Source organism: Pan paniscus, chromosome 8, assembly GCF_029289425.2.
Source record: "Pan paniscus chromosome 8, NHGRI_mPanPan1-v2.0_pri, whole genome shotgun sequence".
Lineage (NCBI taxonomy): Eukaryota > Metazoa > Chordata > Mammalia > Primates > Hominidae > Pan > Pan paniscus.
Window position 1 is genome coordinate 127,186,314 of NC_073257.2, and position 23,764 is coordinate 127,210,077.

Consider the following 23,764-nt stretch of genomic DNA (forward strand, 5'->3'; position numbering starts at 1 on the left):
GAAAAACCATATTGAATATTTTACAACTTGATCTTTTGAAAAGCCAAAAATAAATAGGATTGCTCCAATTAACCATATTTCATACAAGTCCTTATACTACACATAACTTTAGGAACAATAGCATAGCCTGCATAAGGTTTCTCGTATATTATTTTCTATAAGAAAGAGGAGAAAAATTAGCATATGTCAGTTTTTGAGTCCCTACTAAATATTAATTAATTTTCTGTTAATTATTTAGCAATGCATGTTGCTTTCTACTCTTGAACAAAAACAAAATCAATATTACCTCATTTAATGTTTTTATATCTGAAATGAAATCCAAGAGAATTAGAATGTTATTCTGAACTTGACATTTTTGAACTTATTATTAAAGGCTAAAACCTAATAGATAAGCAGAACTAGAGGATTAATAGTTTCTCATTGTCAGTACAGAAAACCCAGGATTCTGTATGTAACCTAAGATTTCCCCAGCTGTTTGGAAGCATGAATAAGAATGTTATGTTGAGAATAGTTCAGATTTAATGTGTCCATAATGCATCTTAAGATATTTTAATGATTATCTTTTCTATTTTTTGATTTTGAAATTTTAGTCCTGTAAGGACTATTTTTTAAATTAAATTAAATTTTTAAAGACAAAAACCACATGATTATCTCAATAGATGCAGAAAAATCCTTTGACAAAATTCAACAACCCTTCATGCTAAAAACTCTCAATAAATTAGGTATTGATGGGACGTATTTCAAAATAATAAGAGCTATCTATGACAAACCCACAGCCAATATCATACTGAATGGGCAAAAACTGGAAGCATTCCCTTTGAAAACTGGCACAAGACAGGGATGCCCTCTCTCACCGCTCCTATTCAACATAGTGTTGGAAGTTCTGGCCAGGGCAATCAGGCAGGAGAAGGAAATAAAGGGTATTCAATTAGGAAAAGAGGAAGTCAAATTGTCCCTGTTTGCAGATGACATGATTGTTTATCTAGAAAACCCCATCATCTCAGCCCAAAATCTCCTTAAGCTGATAAGCAACTTCAGCAAAGTCTCAGGATACAAAATCAATGTACAAAAATCACAAGCATTCCTATACACCAACAACAGACAAACAAGAGAGCCAAATCATGAGTGAACTCCCATTCACAATTGCTTCAAAGAGAATAAAATACCTAGGAATCCAACTTACAAGGGATGTGAAGGACCTCTTCAAGGAGAACTACAAACCACTGCTCAAGGAAATAAAAGAGGATACAAACAAATGGAAGAACATTCCATGCTCATGGGTAGGAAGAATCAATATCGTGAAAATGGCCATACTGCCCAAGGTAATTTACAGATTCAATGCCATCCCCATCAAGCTACCAATGAGTTTCTTCACAGAATTGGAAAAAACTACTTTAAAGTTCATATGGAACCAAAAAAGAGCCTGCATCGCCAAGTCAATCCTAAGCCAAAAGAACAAAGCTGGAGGCATCACACTACCTGACTTCAAACTATACTACAAGGCTACAGTAACCAAAACAGCATGGTACTGGTACCAAAACAGAGATATAGATCAATGGAACAGAACAGAGCCCTCAGAAATAACGCCGCTTACCTACAACTATCTGATCTTTGACAAACCTGAGAAAAACGAGCAATGGGGAAAGGATTCCCTATTTAATAAATGGTGCTGGGAAAACTGGCTAGCCATATGTAGGAGGCTGAAACTGGATCCCTTCCTTACACCTTATACAAAAATCAATTCAAGATGGATTAAAGATTTAAACGTTAGACCTAAAACCATAAAAACCCTAGAAGAAAACCTAGGCATTACCATTCAGGACATAGGCGTGGGCAAGGACTTCATGTCCAAAACACCAAAAGCAATGGCAGCAAAAGCCAAAATTGACAAATGGGATCTAATTAAACTAAAGAGCTTCTGCACAGCAAAAGAAACTACCATCAGAGTGAACAGGCAACCTACAACATGGGAGAAAATTTTCTCAACCTACTCATCTGACAAAGGGCTAATATCCAGAATCTACAATGAACTCAAACAAATTTACAAGAAAAAAACAAACAACCCCATCAAAAAGTGGGCGAAGGACATGAACAGACACTTCTCAAAAGAAGACATTTATGCAGCCAAAAAACACATGAAAAAATGCTCATCATCACTGGCCATCAGAGAAATACAAATCAAAACCACTATGAGATATCATCTCACCCCAGTTAGAATGGCAATCATTAAAAAGTCAGGAAACAACAGGTGCTGGAGAGGATGTGGAGAAATAGGAACACTTTTACACTGTTGGTGGGACTGTAAACTAGTTCAACCACTGTGGAAGTCAGTGTGGTGATTCCTCAGGGATCTAGAACTAGAAATACCATTTGACCCAGCCATCCCATTACTGGGTATATACCCAAATGACTATAAATCATGCTGCTATAAAGACACATGCACACATATGTTTATTGCGGCATTATTCACAGTAGCAAAGACTTGGAACCAACCCAAATGTCCAACAATGATAGACTGGATTAAGAAAATGTGGCACATATACACCATGGAATACTGTGCAGCCATAAAAAATGAAGAGTTCATGTCCTTTGTAGGGACATGGATGAAATTGGAAACCATCATTCTCAGTAAACTATCGCAAGAACAAAAAACCAAACACCGCATATTCTCACTCATAGGTGGGAATTGAACAATGAGATCACATGGACACAGGAAGGGGAATATCACACTCTGCGGACTGTGGTGGGGAGGGGGGAGGGGGGAGGGATAGCACTGGCAGATATACCTAATGCTAGATGACGAGTTAGTGGGTGCAGCGCACCAGCATGGCACATGTATACATATGTAACTAACCTGCACAATGTGCACATGTACCCTAAAACTTAAAGTATAATTAAAAAAAAAATTTCAATGGCTTTAGGGGTACAATTGGTTTGTAGTTATATGGATGAATTGTATACTGGTGAAGTCTGAGATTTTAGTGCACCTGTCACCTGAGTAGTGTACATTGTACCCAGTGTATAGTTTTTTAAATCCCTCATCCGCCTCCTTTGCTCTTCTGAGTCTTCAGTGTCAGTTATACCACTCTGTATGCCTCTGTGAACCCATAGCTTAGCTCTCACTTATAAGTGACAACACGTACTATTTGTTTTTCCATTCTTGAGTTATTTCACTTAGAACAATGCTGTTGGCTCCATCCAAGTTGCTGCAAAAGACATTATTTTCTTCTTTTTAATGGCTCAGTAATATTCCCTGGTGTATGTATAACACATTTTCTTTATCCGCTTGTCACTAGATTGTCACTTAGGTTGGTTCCATATCTTTGCAGTTGTGAGTTGTGCTGTGATAAACACATGTATGCAGGTGTCTTTTTGATATAATGACTTATTTTCCTTTGGGTACATATCCAGTAGTAGGATTACTGGATCGAATGGTAGATCTACTTTTAGTTTTTCAGGAAACCTTCATACTGTTTTTCATAGAGGTTGTGATAATTTACATTACCACCAGCAGTGTATAAGCTTTTCCTTTTCACCATATCCATGCCAACGTCTATTGTTTTTTGACTTTTTAATAATGTCCATTTTGTCTGGAGTAAGGTGATATTTCATTGTGGTTTAAATTTACATTTCCCTGGTGATTAATGATGTGGAACATTTTTCACTTTTGTTGGCCATTTGTGTATCATCTTTTGACAAACATCTATTCATGTCATTTGTCTACTTTTCAATGGCATTATTTGTTTTCTTCTTGTTGATATGTTTGAGTTCCTTGTAGATTCTGGATATTAGTCCTCTGTCAGATGCATAGTTTGCAAATATTTTCTCCTGTCTTGTGGGTTGTCTGTTTATTTGGATAATTACCTATTTTGCTGTGTAGAAGCTTTTGAGTTTAATTAGGTTCCTTTTATGTATTTTTGTTTTTGTTGCATTTGATTTTGGGGTCTTAGTCATAAATTGCTTATGCCAATGTCCAGAAGAGTTTTCCTGAGGTTTCTTCCAGAATTTTTATGGTTTCAGGTGTTAGATTTAAATCTTTAATCCATCTTGAGTTGATTTTTGTATATGGTGAGAGACATAGATTCAGTTTCATTCTTCTACATGTGTTGATCCAGCTATCCCAGCACCATTTATTGAATAGGGTGTCCTTTCCTCAATTTATGTTTCTGTATAATTTGCCAAAAAATCAGTTGGTTGTAAGTATTTGGCTTTATATCTGGGTTCTCTATTTTGTTCCATTTTTCTGTGTATCCCCATTTTTCTATGTATCTACTTTTATACAAATACTATGATGTTTTGATTACTATAGTCTTATAGTATAATTTGAAGTCGGGTAATATGATGCCTCCAGATTTGTTATTTTTACTTAGGATTGGTTTGGCTATTTAGGCTCTTTTTTTGGTTCTATATGAATTTTAGGATTATTTTTTCTAATTCTGTGATAAGTGATGTTGGTGATTTGACTGGAAGTGCATTGAACCTGCAGATTGTTTTGGGCAGTATGATTATTCTCATGATATCAGTTCTTCCAACCCCTGAGTGTGGGATGTGTTTCCATTTGTTTTTGTCATCTATGATTTCTTTCAGCAGTGTTTTGTAGTTCTCCTTGTAGGGATAGTTTACCTCCTTGGTTAAGTATATTCCTAGGTATTTTATTTTTGCAGCTGTTGTAAAAGGGGTTGAGTTCTTGATTTGATTCTCACGTTGGTCATTTTTGGTGTATAGCAGTGCTACTGATCGGTGTACATTGTTTTTGTAACCTTAGACTTTACTGAATTGATTTATCAAATCTAGGAGTCTTTTGGAGGGCTCTTTAGGGTTTTCTAGGTATACAATCATATCAAAGTCTTTAGGGTTTTCTAGGTATACAGTATAAAATCACTTCATAGTCTTTAGGGTTTTCTAGGTATACAATCATATCATTGGCAAAAAAGGGTAGTTTGACTTCCTTGTTTCCTATTTGGATGCCCTTTATTTCTTTCTCTTGCCTGATTGATCTGGGTAGGATTTCCAGTACTATATTAAATAGAAGTGATGAAAGTGGGCCTACCTGTCTTCTTCTAGTACTTAGAGGTAATGCGTTCAACATTTCCCCATTCACTGTTATGTTTGCTGTGGGTTTGTCATATATGGCTTTTATTATTTTGTGGTATGTTCCTTCTCTGCCTAGTTTGTTGAGGGTTTTTAATTATAAAGATATGCTGGATTTTAATGAATGCTTTTCCTGTAATTATTTGAGATTATCATATCACTTTTGTTTTTAATTCATTTTATATGATGAATCATATTTATTGACTTGCATATGTTGAACCATCCCTGGGATGAAACCTACTTGATCATGATGAATTATCTTTTTGATGTGCCACTGGATTCAGCTTGCTAGTATTTTGTTGAGGATTTTTTCATTTATGTTCATCAGGGATATTAGTCTGTAGTTTTCTTATGTTCTTCCCTGACTTTGCTGTCAGTGTGATACTGGCTTCATAGAATGAGTTAGGAAAAATTTCCTATTTCTCAGTCTTTTGCAACAGTTTCAGTAGGATTGGTACCAATTCTTTGAATATCTAGTATAATTTGGCTGTGAATCCCCTGGCCCTTGACTTTTTTTGGCTGGCAAATTGGTATTACTGATTCAGTCCCGCTGCTTGTTATTGATCTGTTCAGGATTTTGATTTCTTCCTGATTTAAGCTAGGAGAGTTGTATGTTTCCAGGAATTTTTCCATTTCCACTAGATTTTCTAGTTTGTATGCATAGAAGTGTTCAGAGTTGTCTCAAATGATCTTTTGTATTTCTGTGATGTTGTTTGTAATGTCTCCATTTTCATTTCTAATTAAACTTATTTGAATCCTCTCTTCTTTGTTAATCTAGCTAATGGTCTATCAATTTTATCTTTTCAAAAAGACTAGTTTTCATTTCATTGGTCTTTTGTATTTTGTTGGTTTCAATTTTATTTAGTTCTACTCTGAGATTTGTTATTTATTTTATTCTGCTGGCTTTGGATTTGGTTTGTTCTTGTTTCTCTAGTTCTTTGAGATGTGACATTAGGTTGTCAGTGTGTGATCTTTCAGACTTTTTGATGCAGGCATTTAGTACTATAAACTTTTAGCACCACTTTTGCTATATTCAAGGTTTAGATAACTTATGTCACAGTTATTGTTCTTTTTGCAGAATTTAAAACTTTCCATCTTGATTTAATTGTTAACCCCAAAATCGTTCAGGAGCAGATTGTTAAATTTTCATGTATTTACGTAGTTTTGAAGGTTCCTTTTGGAATTGATTTCTAGTTTCATTCTACTGTGGTCTGAGAAGATACTTGATATGATTTAGATTTTTTTTTTTTTTTTTTTTTTGAGACAGAGTCTCCCTCTGTGGCCCAGGCTGGAGTGCCGTGGCACAATCTTGGCTCACTGCAACCTCCACCTCCCAGATTCAAGCAATTCTCCTGCCTCAGCCTCCCAAGTAGCTGGGATTACAGGCACATGCCAGCATACCTGGCTACTTTTTGTATTTTTAGTAGAAACCGGTTTCACCATGTTGGTCAGGCTGGTCTCAAACTCCTGACCTCATGATCCACCCACCTTGGCCTCCCAAAGTGCTGGGATTACAGGCGTGAGCCACTGCGCCCAGCCGATTTTGATTTTTTATAACTTATTGAGACTTGTTTTGTGGCCTGTCATATGGTCTATCTTGGAAAATGTTCCATGTGCTGATGAGAAGAATGCATATTCTGCAGTTCTTGGGTAGAATGTTCTGTTAATATCTGTTAAGTCCATCTGTTCTAGAGTGTAATTTAAGTCCAGTGTTTCTTTGATGACTTTCTGCTTTGATGATCTGTCTAGTGGAGTGTTGAAGTCCTCCACCATTATTGTGCTGCTGTCTATCTCTTTCTTAGGTCTAGTATTGATTGTTTTATGAATTTGGCAGCTCTAGTGTTAGGTGCATATATATTTTAGATTGTAATATCTTCTTGTTGCATTGATACTTTTATCATTATGTAATGAACTTCTTTTTTTTTTCTTTACTGTTGTTCCTTTAAAGTCTGTTTTCTCTGATACAAGAATACCTACTCCTGCTTGCTTTTGGTTTCCATTGGCATTGAATATCTTTTTCCACCCCTTTACCTTGAGTCTATAAGAATCTTTAAATGTTAGATGTGTCTCTTGAAGATAGCAGATATTTGCTTTGTGGTTTTTCATCCATTCTACCAGTCTATGTCTTTTATGTGGAGCATTTATACCATTTACATGTAACATTAATTTTGAGATGTGGGGTACATTTCTAGTCATCATGCTGATTGTTACCTAGTTACTTTGTTTTCTTCATTGTATTATTACTTTATAGGCCCTGTGAGTTTTATACTTTCAAGAGGTTCTATTCTGGTACATATTGACCTTTCATTTTAAGATTTAGAACTCTTTTTAGCTTTTCTTGTAGGGCTGGTCTGGTAGTGACAAAATCCTTAGCATTTGCTTGTCTGAAAAGGACTTTATTTCTCCTTCATTTATGAAAGTTAGTTTTGCTGGATACAAAATTATTGGCTGGCAGTTATTCTGCTTAAGGAGGGTAAAGAGAGAACCTTGATCCCTTCTGGCCTGTAAGGTTTCTGCTGAGAAGTCTGCTATTAGTCTGATAAGTTTTTCTTTATAGATTATCTGATACTTTTGTCTTAGTGCTCTTAGAATTCTTTTATTCATGTTGACTTCAGAGAGAATGATGACTATATACATTGGTAATGTCGTTTGTGCAATGAATCTCTCAGGAGCTCTTTGAGCTTCTTGTATTTGGGTGTCTACATTTCTAGCAAGGCCAGGGGTGTTTTTCTCAAGTTATTCCCTCAAATAAGTTTTTCAGATGTTTTTCTCTTTCTTTTCCCTCAGGAACACCAGTGATTTTTAGGTGTGGCTGTTTTACCTAATCTCATATTTCTTGGAGACTTTGTTCCTTTTTTAAATTATTTTTTCTTTATTTTTGTTTGATTGGTATAATTCAAAAGCTTTGTCTATGAGGTCTGAAATTATTTCTTCTACTTTGTCTTAGAGTAGTATTTGTCTAAGACAAAGTATTGTTAAAACTATCCACTTGCATTTTGCAATTTTCTAAATGTGCCTTTCATTTCCAGAAGTTGGTTTCTTTTTTTAAAATGTATTATTTTGTTAAAATTTTTATTTATATCCTGAATTTTTTTTTACATTTTCTTATGTTGGTTTTCACTTTTCTCTTTTATCTCCTTGAGTAACATAGTAGTCAACCTTCTGAATTCTTTATCTGGCATTTCAAGGATTTCATCTTGGTTTGGATCTATTACTGAAGAGCTAGTGTGATCTTTTGACAGTATTATAAAACCCTATTTTTTCATATTGCCAGAATTATTTTTCTGGTTCCTTCTTATTTCTGTAGGTTCTTATAATTATTTTTGAATTTATTTTTGATTCACCTGTGCTTTTTTCATTTCTTTTTTCCCCTTGAGAATGTGACTTTAATGTTTGTAGTTTATTTTAATCTAATTTGGCTCTTGGTGCTTTCAGTCATGAAGGCTCTGTATGAGTTCCTTGGTCATAGAGAGCCTTTTCATGGTGGCTTTCTCAGATACTGGTTGTAGTAGTGATGTGCTCCATTTATAAGTAGGTGCACTGTCTCCTGTGGGGTTGGAATGGCAGAGGTATCATGAAGCTTATTTCATTCGCCAGTGGCGTGTACTTTTTTATTTATTTATTTATTCTTTCCCCAGTATTTTATTCACTGGGTTGAACAATTCAGACTTTAGGTCAATAGGTGGTGTCCACAGGTAAAATCTGGCTGTTGCTAAAGCAGGTATCATGATCCTTTCTTAAAAAAAGATAGTTTTAAAATAAAACTTACTTCCTTAGGAAATACCTGTATAACAATATTAGAAAATTTGATTTATTCAGGGTGAGTCCCACTAAAGATTTACTTTCTCCTCACGTGATATATGATACAAATCATTACATGATAGTAAATAATTGGAATGCCAAGCCAATATTACTAATTAGATATTTTCCCTTATGTCCTATTGATAGCATAGTAACCCAATATACTTTTGAAAACAATTAGAATAAACTAGTTAACAATACTGTGGGCTAACTGTAATCATAGATATACAATAAATGTTTTAAACCAACAAAACTAAGGAGGGATATGGTAAATAGGAAATGTTCAGTTATCTAAGGATTTTAAAAATTGTGTCATTTAGTGCTGTGTACTGTTGAAAAAATGTAAGATTTTAAAGGAAGACTGTGTCAATGAATTATTTATCTACAAATTTAACATTAGCCACTTTTATTTAATGACTCAAAGAGTATTCTTCCTTTTTTATTTCTTATTAAGAAAATACAGGAGGTGATACGTACTCTCTACCTTCCTATGAAGGCATGAGATCCTTACCCCTCAAAGGATTGACAACTACAAATAATGTTATAATTGGTAAATTTTTAAATCCAATATTCTATTATCTGTGCAGAGTCAACGATATCAAGTTCCTGATATTCACTGAGAAATTTGTGCCATTGTTTGTAGTTTTCTTAGTGATGTTTTTGTTTCCAGTAGTATTAAACACTGAGTGGCAGCTGAGCCATTAACATTATACAATGAAATTGAGTCTGCCAGAAATCTACCATTTTTTCTTCCATTGTTTTTTCTTTCATGTGACTAGAAGACATCATTCATGATGCCGTGTATGTCTGTCACTATCTTCTATTTATAAACAATCCCCAAGACAAAATATAATATTCCTAGCTAAATAATAGTAAAAGTAACTATGTAAATAGGAAAAGTCTCTCAGCTTAATGTAAGATGCTTTGGTTGTTAAGTAAAAGTTTAAAACATTTCATAGCAATGGCTATGTCTGTGGTGTTTGACTATAATGTCTGCTTATCTTTGGCAAACATCACCATATTCATAGGCTTTGTTGAGTCTCATAGGTTATACCTGAATCAAAAAACAAAAAGACAAAAAACCAACAACGACAAAGGTTGAGTATCTGCAAATAAGTCATGGAGTGTTATTTTATAGCCCTGAAAACTAGAATGTGTGCTCTGGTTGACTGGCTGAAGGAGAGTACCAGGTTTTCATGTTCCCATCCAGCTTGGCTTTTTGGATGAGATTAAGTTTATTCATCACATAGTAGCCAAATACTAGTATCTTGGACCCTTGTGAGGAGCATTGTCCATAACAGGTAGTCCAAATATAGCCCAGCAATCTCAGGAAATGGGCAGACATCACTTACACTGGATGTCCACAGGCAGAATACAGAGTTCTTTCATTGAATGTCCTTACGAGGCACAATAAGAATGGCTAACATGGCTTTATGTCACAGACAATAATAAAGGTGGTCTGTAGGGCCCTAGATGAGCTCCCCAAAAGTTCTAGTACTGCCAAAATTTTCAGGGGTCTTCAATTACTGATTTTATTTTTCTCCATGTCATGGTTAACCACACCTATTTTCACTCCTGTGGTAGCCTGTTTATCTCCTCTTTGTTTGTGATGTATGTTTTATTTGCTTTTAGTAATTGTTGTCTCTGAAGTATTATTGCAAAAATGTTTGCATTAACTATAGATGACCTTTCATGGTTTTTATCATGATCATATTTATTTTTTATTAGCCTATAATTCTGTTTGAATGTATAGTCATGTTAACATATTTATCAATGTTCCTGTCACGCAGCTCAAAATTGTTCTGGATTGAGAACCTGTGGACAGTGTTTGGAACAGCCTGGATGTGGCTGGTGCAATGATCCTAGTAATACAGGAAGAGGACATTGCATTGAAGGTTCTTCACGGGGACCAATGAAGCTTATTGGAATGCACCACAATGAGATGGTTCTTGACACCAATCTTTGCCCCAAAGAAAAGAACTATGAGTGGTCCTTTATCCAGTGTCCAGGTAATAATAATGTAATGGAAACAATTTCAGTTTCTGCTTAAGGGATCCAAGAAGGAGTTTTTGTTCTTATAATAAAGAAAATTTAGCTTTAGAAAAAAAGTACAATGAAAATGAGACTAAAATGTCAAAGATAAAAAATTATTCCATAGACTATATCTATCTCAGTTTATGCAGGTGGTATTCAGTTTAGAATCATTAGATAGGCTAAATGAATTCATGGAATATCATGATTAGCTTTCATTTCTTTTTTAATATTTTGTTATTTAGTTTAAGTTTTGGGATACATGTGCAGAACGTGCAGGTTACATAAGTATATGTGCAACATGGTGGTTTGCGGCTCCTATTGACCCATCCTCTGAGTTCCTTCCCCTTACCCCCAGCCCCGCAACAGGCCCTGGTGCATGTTGTTCCCCTCCCTGTGTCCATGTGTTCTCATTGTTCAACTCCCACTTTGGAGTGAGAACATGCAGTGTTTTGTTTTCTGTTCCTGTGTTAGTTGGCTGAGGATGATGGCTTCCAGCTTCAACCATGTCCCTTCAAAGGACATGATCTCATTACTTTTTATGGCTATGCAGTATTCCATGGTGTATACAAACCACATTTTCTATATCCAGTCTATCATTAATGGGCATTTGTGTTGGTTCCATGACTTTGCTATTGCAAGTAGTTCTATAATAAAGATACATGTGCATGTGTCTTTATAGTAGAATGATTTATATTCCTTTATGTACATACCCAGTAATAGGATTGCTGGGTCAAATGGTATTTCTGGTTCTAGATCCTTGAAGAATCACAGTGTAAAAACAAGCCTATTTCTCCACAGCCTCGCTAGCATCTATTTTTTCTTGACTTTTTAATAATCGCCATTCTGACTAGTGTGAGATGGTATCTCATTGTGGTTTTGATTTGCATTTCTCTAATGATCAGTGATGTTGAGCTTTTTTTAATATGTTTGTTGGCTGTGTAAATGTCTTCTTTTGAGAAGTGTCTGTTCATATCCTTTGCCCAGTTTTTTATGGAGTTGTTCATTTTTTTCTTGTAAATTTGTTTAAGTTTCTTGTAAATTCTAGATATTAGACCTATGTCAGATGGGTAGATTGCAAAAATTTTCTCCTATTCTGTAGGTTGCCTGTTCATGCTGTTAATAAGTTTCTTTTGCTGTGCAGAAACTCTCTAGTTTAATTAGATCTTATTTGTCAATTTTGACTTTTGTTGCAGCTGCTTTTGGGATTTTCATTATGAAGTCTTTGCCCATGTCTATGTCCTAAATGTTATTGCCTAGGTTTTCTTCTAGGGTTTTTTATGGTTTTGGGTTTTACATTTAACTGTTTAATCCATCTTGAGTTAATTTTTATATAAGGTGTAAGGAATGGGTCCAGTTTCAGTTTTCTGCATATGGCTAGCCAGTTTTCCCAGTACCATTTATTGAATAGGAGATCCTTTCCCCGTTGCTTGCTTTTGTCAGGTTTGTTGAAGATCAGATGGTTGTAGATGTGTGGTGTTATTTCTGAGGTCTCTGTTCTGTTCCATTGGTCTACGTCTGTTTTGGTTACTGTAGTCTTGTGGTATAGTTTGATGTCAGGTAGCATGATGTCTCCAGCTTTGTTCTTTTTGCTTAGGATTGTCTTGGCTATATGGGGGTCTTCTTTAATTCCATATGAAATTTAAAGTAGTTTTTTCTAATTCTGTGAAGAATGTCAATGGTAGGTTGATGGGAATAGCACTGAATCTATAAATTACTTTGGGCAGTGTGGCCATTTTTACGATATTGATTCTTCCTCTCCATGAGATAGAATGTTTTTCCAGTTGTTTACGTCCTGTCTTATTTCATTGTGCAGTGCTTGCTTTGTAGTTCTCCTTGAAGAGGTCCTTCACATCCCTTGTTAGCTCTATTTCTAGGTATTTTATTCTCTTTGTAACAATTGTGAATGGGAGTTCATTAATGATTTGGCTCTCTCCTTGTGTATTGTTGGTGTAAAGGAATGCTGGTGATTTTTGCAAATTGATTTTGTATCCTGAGACTTTGCTGAAGTTGATTATCAGTTTAAGTAGTTTTTGGGCTGAAATGATGGGGTTTTCTAAACTTAAAATCATGTCATCTGCAAACAAAGAAAACTTGACTTCTTCTCTTCCTGTTTGAATACCCTTTATTTCTTTCTCTTGCCTGATAGCCCTTGCCAGAACTTCTAGTACCATGTTGGATAGGAGTGGTGAGAGAGGGCATTCTTGTCTTGTACTGGTTTTCAAAGCAAATGCTTCCAGCTTTTGCCCATTTAATATGATATTGCTGTGGGATTGTCATAAGAAGCTCCTATTATCGTGCTATGTTCCATCAATACCTAGTTTAGTGAGAGTTTTTAACATGAAAGGATGTTGAATTTTATCGAAGGCCTTTTCTGCATCTATTGAGATAATTGTGTACTTTTTGGCTTTGGTTCTGTTTATGCGAGGAGTTACGTTTATTGATTTGCATATGTTGAACTAGCCTTGCATCCCAGGGATGAAGTTGACTTCTGGTGGATACGTATTTTGATGTGCTGCTGGATTCGGTTTGCCAGTATTTTATTGAGGATTTTCACATCGATATTCATCAGGGAAACGGGCCAGAATTTTCTTTTTTTGTTGTGTCTCTTCCTGGTTTTGGTGTCAGGTTGATGCTGGCTTTATAAAATTAGTTAGAGAGGAGTCTCTCCCTTTCAGTTGTTTGGAATAGGTTCAGCAGGAGTGGTACTAGCTCGTCTTTGTACCTCTGGTAGAATTTGGCTGTGAATCTGTCTGGTCCTGGGCTTTTTTTGGTTGGTAGGCTATTAATTACTCCCTCAATTTCAGAACTGTTATTGGTCTATTCAGGGATTCAGCTTCTTCCTGGTTTAGTCTTGGGAGGGTGTGTGTATGTGTCCAGGAACTTATCCATTTCTTCTAGGTTTTCTAGTTTATTTGCATAGAGGTGTTTATAGTATTCTCTGATGGTAGTCTATATTTCTGTGGGGTCAGTGGTCATATCCCCTTTATCATTTTTTTATTGTGTCTATATGATTCTTCTTTATTTTCTTCTTTATTAGTCTAGCTAGCATTCTCTCTAGTTTCTCAGGTTTTCAAAAAACCAGCTCCTGGATTCATTGATGTTTTGGAGGGTTTTTCATGTCTCTATCTCTTTTAGTTCTGCTCTAATCTCAGTTATTTCTTGTCTTCTGCTAACTTTTGGATTTGTTTGCTGTTGCTTCTCTAGTTCTTTTAGTTGTGATGTTAGGGTGTCGATTTGAGATCTTTCCAGCTTTCTCATGTGGGCATTTAGTGCTATAAATTTTTCTCTGAACACTCCTTTAGCTGTGTCCCAGAGATTCTGGTATTTTGTCTCTTTGTTCTCATTGTTTTCAAAGAACTTCTTTTCTGCGTTAGTTTTGTTATTTACCCAAGAGTCATTCAGGAGCAGGAGCAGTCATTCAGTTTCCATGTAAGTGTGTGGTTTTGAGTAAATTTCTTAATCCCGAGTTCTAATTTGATTGCCCTGTTGTCTGAGAGACTTTGTAATGATTTCAGTTCTTTTCCATTTGCTGAAGAGTGTTTTACTTCCAATTATGTGGTCAATTTTAGAATAAGTGCCATGTGGCACTGAGAAGAATGTATATTCTGTTGATTTGGGGTGGAGAGTTTTGTAGATGTCTATTAGGTCCACTTGATCCAGAGCTGAGTTCAAGTCCTGAATATCCTTGTTAATTTTTTGTCTCGATCTGTCTAATATTGACAGTGGGGTGTTAAAGTGTCCCACTATTATTGTGTGGGAGTCTAAGTCTCTTTGTAGGTCTCTACAAACTTGTTTTATGAATCTGGATGCTCCTGTATTGGGTGCATATGTATTTAGAATAGTTAACTCTTCTTGTTGAATTGTTCTCTTTACCGTTATGTAATGCCTTTTTTTTTGTCTTTTTAAATCTTTGTTGGTTTAAAGTCTGTTTGTCAGAGACTAGTATTGCATCCCCTGCTTTTTTTTTTTTAACTTTCCATTTGCTTGGTAAATTTTCCTCCATCTCTTTATTTTGAGCCTATGTGTGTCTTTGCCTATGAGATGGGTCTCCTGAATACAGCACACTGATTGGTCTTGACTCTTTATCCAGTTTGCAAGTCTGTGTCTTTTAATTGGGGGATTTAGCCCATTTACATTTAAGGTTAATAGTGTTATGTGTGAATTTGATCCTGTCATCATGATGCTATCTGGTTATTTTGCACACTAGTTGATGCAGTTTCTTCATAGTGTCATTGATCTTTATATCTCGGTGTGTTTTTGTAGTGGTTGGTACTGCCTTTTCCATTCCATATTTAGTGCTTCTTTTAGGATCTCTTGCAAGGCAGGCCTGGTGGTAACAAAATCCCTTAGCATTTGCTTGTCTGGAAAATATTTTATTTCTCCTTTTCTTATTAAGCTTAGTTTGGCTGGATATGAAATTCTGGGTTGAAAATTATTTTCTTTAAGAATGCTGAATATTGGCCCCTAGTCTCCTCTAGCTTGTAGGGTTTCTGCTGAGAGCTCCACTATTAGTCTGTTGGGCTTCCCTTTGTAGGTGACCTGGTCTTTTTGTCTGGCTGCCATTGACATTTTTGCCTTCATTTCGCCCTTAGAGAATCTGATGGTTATGTGTCTTTGGTTGATCTTCTCATGGAGTGTGTTAGTGATGTTCTCTGTATTTCCTGAATTTGAATATTGGCCTGCCTTGCTAGGTTGGGGAAGTTCTCCTGGATAATATTCTGAAGTGTATTTTCCAGCTTGTTTTCATTCTCCCTGTCTACTTCAGGTACTCCAATCAATTGCAAGTTTGGTTTCTTTACGAGGTCCCATATTTCTTGGAAGCTTTGTTTCTTTTCATTCTTTTTTTTCTTTAGTCTTGTCTGCATGCCTTATTTCAGCAAGGTGGTCTTCAAACTCTTAGATTTTTTCTTCCACTTCGTCACTTCGGCTATTGATACTTGTGTTTGCTTCATGAAGTTCTTGTGCTGTTTTTTTTTCAGCTCCATCAGATATTTATGTTTCTCTCTAAACTGGTTATTCTAGTTAGCAGCTCCTCTAACCTTTTATCAAGGTTCTTAGCTTCCTTTAGCTCAGCGTAGTTTTTTATTACCCACCTTCTGAAGCCTACTTCTGTGAATTTGTCCATCTCATCATCTGTCCAGTTCTGCGCCCTTGCTGGAGAGATGTTGTGATCATTTGGAGGAGAATAGGCGCTTTGGCCTTTTGGGTTTTTGGCATTTTTGTTGTTGTTGTTGATTCTTTCTCATCTTCTTGAGTTTGTCTAGTTTTGAGTTTGAGTTTCAGTATGTCTGTTTTCTTTGAGGCTGTTTACCCTTGGATAGGGTTTTTTGTGGGGCCTTTTTTTTGTTGTTGTTTCTTTCCGTTTGTTTTTCTTTCAATGATCAGGTCCCTCTTACGTAGGACTGCTGTGGTTTGCTGGGGGTTCACTTCAGCCCCTATTCATCTGCTTCGCTCCTGCACCCGGAGATATCACTCAAGGAGACTGGAGAACAGTACAGTTGGGTGCCTGTGCCTTCTTCTGGGATCTCTGACCTTGAGGGTCAGCAAGTCTGTGTCTTTTAAGTGGAAAGTTTAATTTGTTTACCTTAAAAGTTACTATTTGATATGTGAGGGCTTATTTATGGCATTTTGTTAATTGATTTATGGTTGTTTTATATATCCTTTGCTCCTTTCTTATTGTTTATCACTGTGGTTTTTTAGTTTTCTGTAGTGGTAGCATTTGAGTCCTTTCTCTTTCTTATTTGTGTCCTTGCTTCGTCAGGGAGTTTTATACTTTCATTTGTTTTTATGATGGCAAATATTGTCCTTTCACTTCCTGAAGTGTCTGTTTCAGGTCTTGGCTAGTGGTAATGAATTTCCTGTTTTTGCTTGTCTGAACATAGCTATCATAATACTGAAGAGGGAAAGGTGAAAGCTTTTTTTTTTTTTTTTTTTTTTTTTTTTTTTTAAAGAACTGGAACAACACAGGGATGCCCACTTGCACCACTCTTGTTTAACATAGTACTGAAAGTCTTCAGACTGAGCAATTAGGCAAAAGCAAGAAATTAAATGGATCTAAATTGGAAAGAAGGGAGTCAAATTGTACCTGTTTGCAGGTTACATAATCTTATATGTAGAAAAGCATAAAGATTCTATCAAGAAACTGTTAGTACTGACAAATGAATTCACTAAAGTTACAGAATGCCTAATCAACACACAAAAATCAGTAGCATTTTCATACATGAACAATGACTAGGAGAAAAGGAAATCAAGAAGGTAATACCATTTACAGTAGCTATAAATAATTAAAATACTTAGGAATAAATTTAACCAAGGAGATGAAAGACCTAGAAACCTTTAACATATACATTTTAACTTGTTAAAATATTTTTCAGATTTATATTACTACCAGTGAGATATAATAATGTTATTCATATAGGTCTATTCTTTTTCTTCATTTTGGTCTTATTTTTGCTACTACATCTATATATGTTGTGGACCCAACAGTACTTTAATAAAATTATTACTTTATATAATTTTATATCTTTTAAATAATTTGAGTGATGAAAGGAGGATAAGTATATATTTATAGCTTTTATTATATTAATCTTTTTACCATTTCTGGTTTTCTTTATTTGTTCCCATGGCTCCAAACCATCAGGTATTATACCTTTAGCCCAATACAGGTTTTCTTGACTCACCTATTTTGTGCTTTTATTGGCAAACGTGTTACATTTTTATGGTTATAGGACAAATAATACCATTATATACATATATTTAAAAATAATTCCTTAAAAACATCAGGTAATAGAAAAAAGGAAAATAAATATGCATTTCCTATTTTTATTATTACACAGTAATTACCAGTACTGTTTTTCTTTTTGCATGGAGTTGAACTACTGTCTGGGTCACTTGCTTTCCTTGAACAACTTCCTTTAGTATTTCCTGTATGGCTGGCCTTCTAGCATCTAATTCTCCTAATTTTTTAATATTTAGGAATGTCATTATTTCTCTAATTTTCTAAAGGTAGATTTGCTTGATAGAGGATTCTTAGTTAGCATTGTTCTTTTGAGTATATATTATTATACTGCTTACTGGCCTCTATTATTTCTGATTTAAAATCAGTTGTTAATCTTATTGGGCTTTTTTGTAAGTGAGAAATGATTTTATCTCTTTCTTCTTTCAAGATTTTGTCCTTGTTGCTTTCATCATTTTAATTATAATGGGTCTTTTTGTGGATCTCTTTGTGTTTGTCCTATTTAGAGTTTTTTAGGTTTCTTGGATGTGTAAGTTAATATTTTTCATCAAATTTGAGTTTTCAGAAATGATGTTTTCAAATAATTTTTATTTTCTTTTCTCTTTCTCCCTCCTCTCTTTCCAGTGTTTCTATTATTCATGTGATGGTAAAATTAATGATGTCCCATATGTTTTTCCAAGCTCTGCTTACTTTTCTCCATTCCTAGTTCTCTCTGTATTTTAGATTACATAATCTGTCAGTCTATCTTTAAGCTTGCTGATTATTTTTCTACCAGTTCAAATCTTCTGTTGAATTCTTCTAGTGTATGTTATTGTACATTTCTACTTCATTTGTTTTTTTCTTAAAAATTTTTATTTCTTTGTTGATATTCTCTATTTGATGAGACATTGTCATCATACCCTTCTTCTTCAGGCATGATTTCTCCCTCCCCTCCCCTCCCCTTCCCTTCCCATTTATTTATTGAGACAGAGTTTCACTCTTGTTGCCCAGGCTGGAGTGCAATGGCGCAATCTCAGCTCACTGCAACCTCCGCCTCCTGGGTTCAAGCAATTCTCCTGCCTCAGCCTCCTGAGTAGCTGGGATTACAGGCATGTGCCACCACACCTGACTAATTTTGTATTTTTAGTAGAGACAGAGTTTTGCTGTGTTGGCCAGGCTGTCCTTCAACTCCTGACCTCAGGTGATCTGCCCACCTTGGCCTCCCAAAGTGCTGGGATTACAGGCATGAGCCACCGTGCCTGGCCCATTATTTTTTATATCTTTAATTATTTTTGAATATTTTTGTCTTTTTTTTTTTTCCTGAGACAGAGTCTCTGTTGCCCAGGCTGGAGTGCAGTGGCGCGATCTCGGCTCACCGCAAGCTCCACCTCCTGGGTTCACGCCATTCTCCTGCCTCAGCCTCCCAAGTAGCTGGAACTACAGGCGCCCGCCACCACGCCCGGCTAATTTTTTGTATTTTTAGTAGAGATGGGGTTTCACCGTGTTAGCCAGGATGGTCTCGATCTCCTGACCTCGTGATCTGCCCACCTTGGCCTCCCAAAGTGCTGGGATTACAGGTGTAAGCCACCGCGTCTGACCTATTTTTATCTTTTATGTGTATTCTTTGTTTAAATCAACTCTCTCTCTTTTTTTAATCTCCTGGTTTTTATGGTGTTTTTGAATTTTTTATTTTGAGATTTAATTTAGAATTTTTTTTTCTCTTCCATGTCAGGGTTTGGCAAACCAAGGTCGGTAGGCCAAATCTGGTGTGCTGCAGATTTACGTAAAGAATGTTTTATCAAAGTACAACTCTACCCAGTTATTTGTGTATTATGTTTGTTTGCTTTTGCACTACAGTTGCAGAAAGGAATAGTTGTGATAGAGACTGGCCTGCAAAGCATAAAATGCTATCTAGTCCTTTACGTAAAAAAAGTTTTACCAATTCCTTTCTTGTAGTATATTTGTATAACCTGGGTTGTGGATGTATCTACAAGGGCCATTTACATCTGCTTTTACAATATCTATGGGGCTTTTTTTCTTTTCAGAGCAGGTTTGTATTAATATTTTACTTGGTGGTTTGTTCACCAAATATATGATGTGAATTTAAGATTACCATATAAGCCTGACATATCCTTTAAGTTCCCACAAGTTATGTTTTTCTTTCATAAACATATCCCAGGGGACTTAAAATTCTTTTCTGCTTTTTGTAGAGCTTGTGATGTGTTTTAATACCTTTTTCATAGATAGTGTCTCCAGTTGATAGGATCATTTTATGAACATGGTTCAGTTTAGCTTGCTTCCTTTAGGATGCCAAGAATTATATCCTCTTGGTCTGCTGGATTTTGTAACCCATGCCTCCTAGTTCTTATTCGTCTATTCCACGTATAGTAAAATTTGGTCGCTAGCTCAAATTTAGCTTTACTATTCTTATTTTGAATCTCTGCTTCATTTCTAGCATCTGATAATTCCCATTTCTTTTAAAGTGGTATATGTATTGAAAAATGCTTTGGGTAAATTTTTGTCTTAAATTTCTGTGTATATTTTTAAAATTTATTAAGATTGTCACAAAGATATTTTTAAATGTTGCGCATCTGTTGCAGAGTAACTATTTTTCAAAACTATGTACTTATTTGCATATCAAATGCTGAGTTGTCATTGTATTTTATTTTGATTTTTTTCTGTTTGTGTGTCCATAAATGAGGAGCCATCTGGAGTGGTTTTAAAATTTAGAGAAAATAGAATGGATGACTTCTCTTTAGTTTTATTCATATTCCATAGCTACTGAGATATTAGATGATATTAGAACCTTTCAAGCAACAATGTAAACCTCAACACTCTTATGTGCAAGCTGACATTACCTGTCGATCTAACACTCTTTTGGTAGTGGGGAATAGAACATAACCATAGGCTTACTAATATATCATTTTCTTGTTATTTGATACAGCCATTATGCCTGGGTCCCCTTTTCTGTAATATACTTTCTCCTTTGCCATTGCTACCATATTAGTTATAAGGTGTGACAATTACCAGACTTTTTTCACCAGATATTTTTTCTGCAGGTAGGTCTAAAGTATACTGGCTTTCTGCATCATATATAGACCATGTCAGGCTTCCTTGATTTATACTTTCCACCAGATGGATGAAGGAATACCAGTGATATGCTTCTTGACTGCCCTATGACTAACCTTTGTTTTCAGAATTTTTCTTATTCAGGAAAGGAGGGTTGAGTGGCATTTTGCTAGGGAACTTCTTTTATCATCAAGAGGTATTATAGATTACTACATTCTAGTTTTGTTCATGTAGGTCACCATAATGCCTATCATTGCTGGTACATTTACTTATTATTTTACCATTAATCTGTGAGGGAGATGTTAGATATGAGTGCTAAATTTAGCTGTCTTATTCAGATGTTAAAACTTTTTTTTTTTAATGATTCTTCCAAACGGCCAGAAATTTCATGAAGTTGTTACAGTAACCCATTTCTTACTTTAAATCTTCTGGTAAGTCTTTACATGTAGTGGGCACTCAATAAATTTTGTTTTTACCTGAGTGAATTAATTAGTGGTGTCACAGAGTAAATTTTCTATGAAACAGTACCTTACCAGGGCAATTAGGCAGGAGAAGGAAATAAACGGTGTTCAATTAGGAAAAGAGGAAGTCAAATTGTCCCTGTTTGCAGATGACATGATTGTATATCTAGAAAACCCTATTGTCTCAGCCCAAAATCTCCTTAAGCTGATAAGCAACTTCAGCAAAGTCTCAGGATACAAAATCAAAGTACAAAAATCACAAGCATTCTTATACACCAATAACAGACAGAGAGCCAAATCATGAGTGAACTCCCATTCACAATTGCTTCAAAGAGAATAAAATACCTAGGAATCCAATTTAAAGGGACGTGAAGGACCTCTTCAAGGAGAACTACAAACCACTGCTCAAGGAAATAAAAGAGGATACAAACAAATGGAAGAACATTCCATGCTCATGGGTAGGAAGAATCAATATCATGAAAATGGCCATACTGCCCAAGGTAATTTACAGACTCAGTGCCATCCCCATCAAGCTACCAATGAGTTTCTTCACAGAATTGGAAAAAACTACTTTAAAGTTCATATGGAACCAAAAAAGAGCCTGCATCGCCAAGTCAATCCTAAGCCAAAAGAACAAAGCTGGAGGCATCACACTACCTGACTTCAAACTATACTACAAGGCTACAGTAACCAAAACAGCATGGTACTGGTACCAAAACAGAGATATAGATCAATGGAACAGAACAGAGCCCTCAGAAATAACGCCGCATATCTACAACTATCTGATCTTCGACAAACCTGAGAAAAACAAGCAATGGGGAAAGGATTCCCTATTTAATAAATGGTGCTGGGAAAACTGGCTAGCCATATGTAGAAGGCTGAAACTGGATCCCTTCTTTACACCTTATACAAAAATTAATTAAAGATGGATTAAAGACTTAAACATTAGACCTAAAATCGTAAAAACCCTAGAAGAAAACCTAGGCATTACCATTCAGGACATAGGCATGGGCAAGGACTTCATGTCTAAAACACCAAAAGCAATGGCAACAAAAGCCAAAATTGACAAATGGGATCTAATTAAACTAAAGAGCTTCTGCACAGCAAAAGAAACTACCATCAGAGTGAACAGGCAACCTACAAAATGGGAGAAAGTTGTCGCAACCTACTCATCTGACAAAGGGCTAATATCCAGAATCTACAATGAACTCAAACAAATTTACAAGAAAAAAAACAAACAACCCCATCAAAAAGTGGGTGAAGGACATGAACAGACACTTCTCAAAAGAAGACATTTATGCAGCCAAAAAACACATGAAAAAATGCTCACCATCACTGGCCATCAGAGAAATGCAAATCAAAACCACAATGAGATACCATCTCACACCAGTTAGAATGGCAATCATTAAAAAGTCAGGAAACAACAGGTGCTGGAGAGGATGTGGAGAAATAGGAATACTTTTACACTGTCGGTGGGACTGCAAACTAGTTCAACCATTGTGGAAGTCAGTGTGGCGATTCCTCAGGGATCTAGAACTAGAAATACCATTTGACCCAGCCATCTCATTACTGGGTATATACCCAAAGGACTATAAATCATGCTGCTATAAAGACACATGCACACATATGTTTATTGTGGCACTATTCACAATAGTAAGACTTGGAACCAACCCAAATGTCCAACAATGATAGACTGGATTAAGAAATGTGGCACATATACACCATGGAATACTATGCAGCCATAAAAAATGATGAGTTCATGTCCTTTGTAGGGACATGGATGAAATTGGAAATCATCATTCTCAGTAAACTATCGCAAGAATAAAAAACCAAGCACCGCATATTCTCACTCATAGGTGGGAATTGAACAATGAGAACACATGGACACAGGAAGGGGAACATCACACTCTGGGGACTGTTGTGGGGTGGGGGGAAGTGGGGAGGGATAGCATTGGGAGATATACCTAATGCTAGATGATGAGTTAGTGGGTGCAGCGCACCAGCATGGCACATGTATACATATGTAACTAACCTGCACATTGTGCACATGTACCCTAAAACTTAAAGTATAATAATAATAAAAAATAATTTTAAAAAAAGAAACAGTACCTTAAGCTTTTAAGGATAATGTTATAAAATTAAAGTTTTTAATAACATTATTGTAAAGATAATATTAATTTATTATAGACAATTGGTAATACAGAAAAATCTTACTATAGTAAGATACCCATCAGCTTTTCCATAAACATATTTATACATTTCATCACAAAATTGTCACTATGTTAAATTGAAACAAAATATGCACATGTTTCATGGGGTTCAATGCGATGTTTTAATACAGGTATATGTTGTGTAATGGTCAAATCATGGTAATTAACATATCTATTACCTTAAACATTTATAATGTGTTTGTTGTGAGAACATTCAGAATCCTCTCTTCTAGCTATTTGAAATGCATTATTGTTAGCTATAATCACCTTACTACTGTTCTTGTACTCTATTGCATAGTAGGTATTCCTCCTATGTGTAACATTGTATGCATTAACCAACATGTCCCTATCTCCCCCTCCTCCTATTCTCTCCAGTTTCTTGT

The 23,764-nt window shown here is 35.6% G+C and overlaps 1 protein-coding gene across 6 annotated transcripts in view; it reads left to right on the top strand.

The window, feature by feature from the left end:
- Positions 1-23,764, top strand: part of ATRNL1 (attractin like 1) — an 857,023-nt gene that overhangs the window by 218,538 nt on the left and 614,721 nt on the right. For all 6 annotated transcript variants that reach the window (XR_008619833.3, XM_034931565.3, XM_034931566.4 and 3 more), the window contains exon 18: positions 10,683-10,901. Coding sequence is in view for 5 of the 6 variants with exons in the window: in XM_034931565.3 (XP_034787456.1) it covers positions 10,683-10,901 (219 nt within the window). In the remaining variant the exon portion in view is untranslated. The remainder of the gene's footprint in view (positions 1-10,682; positions 10,902-23,764) is intronic.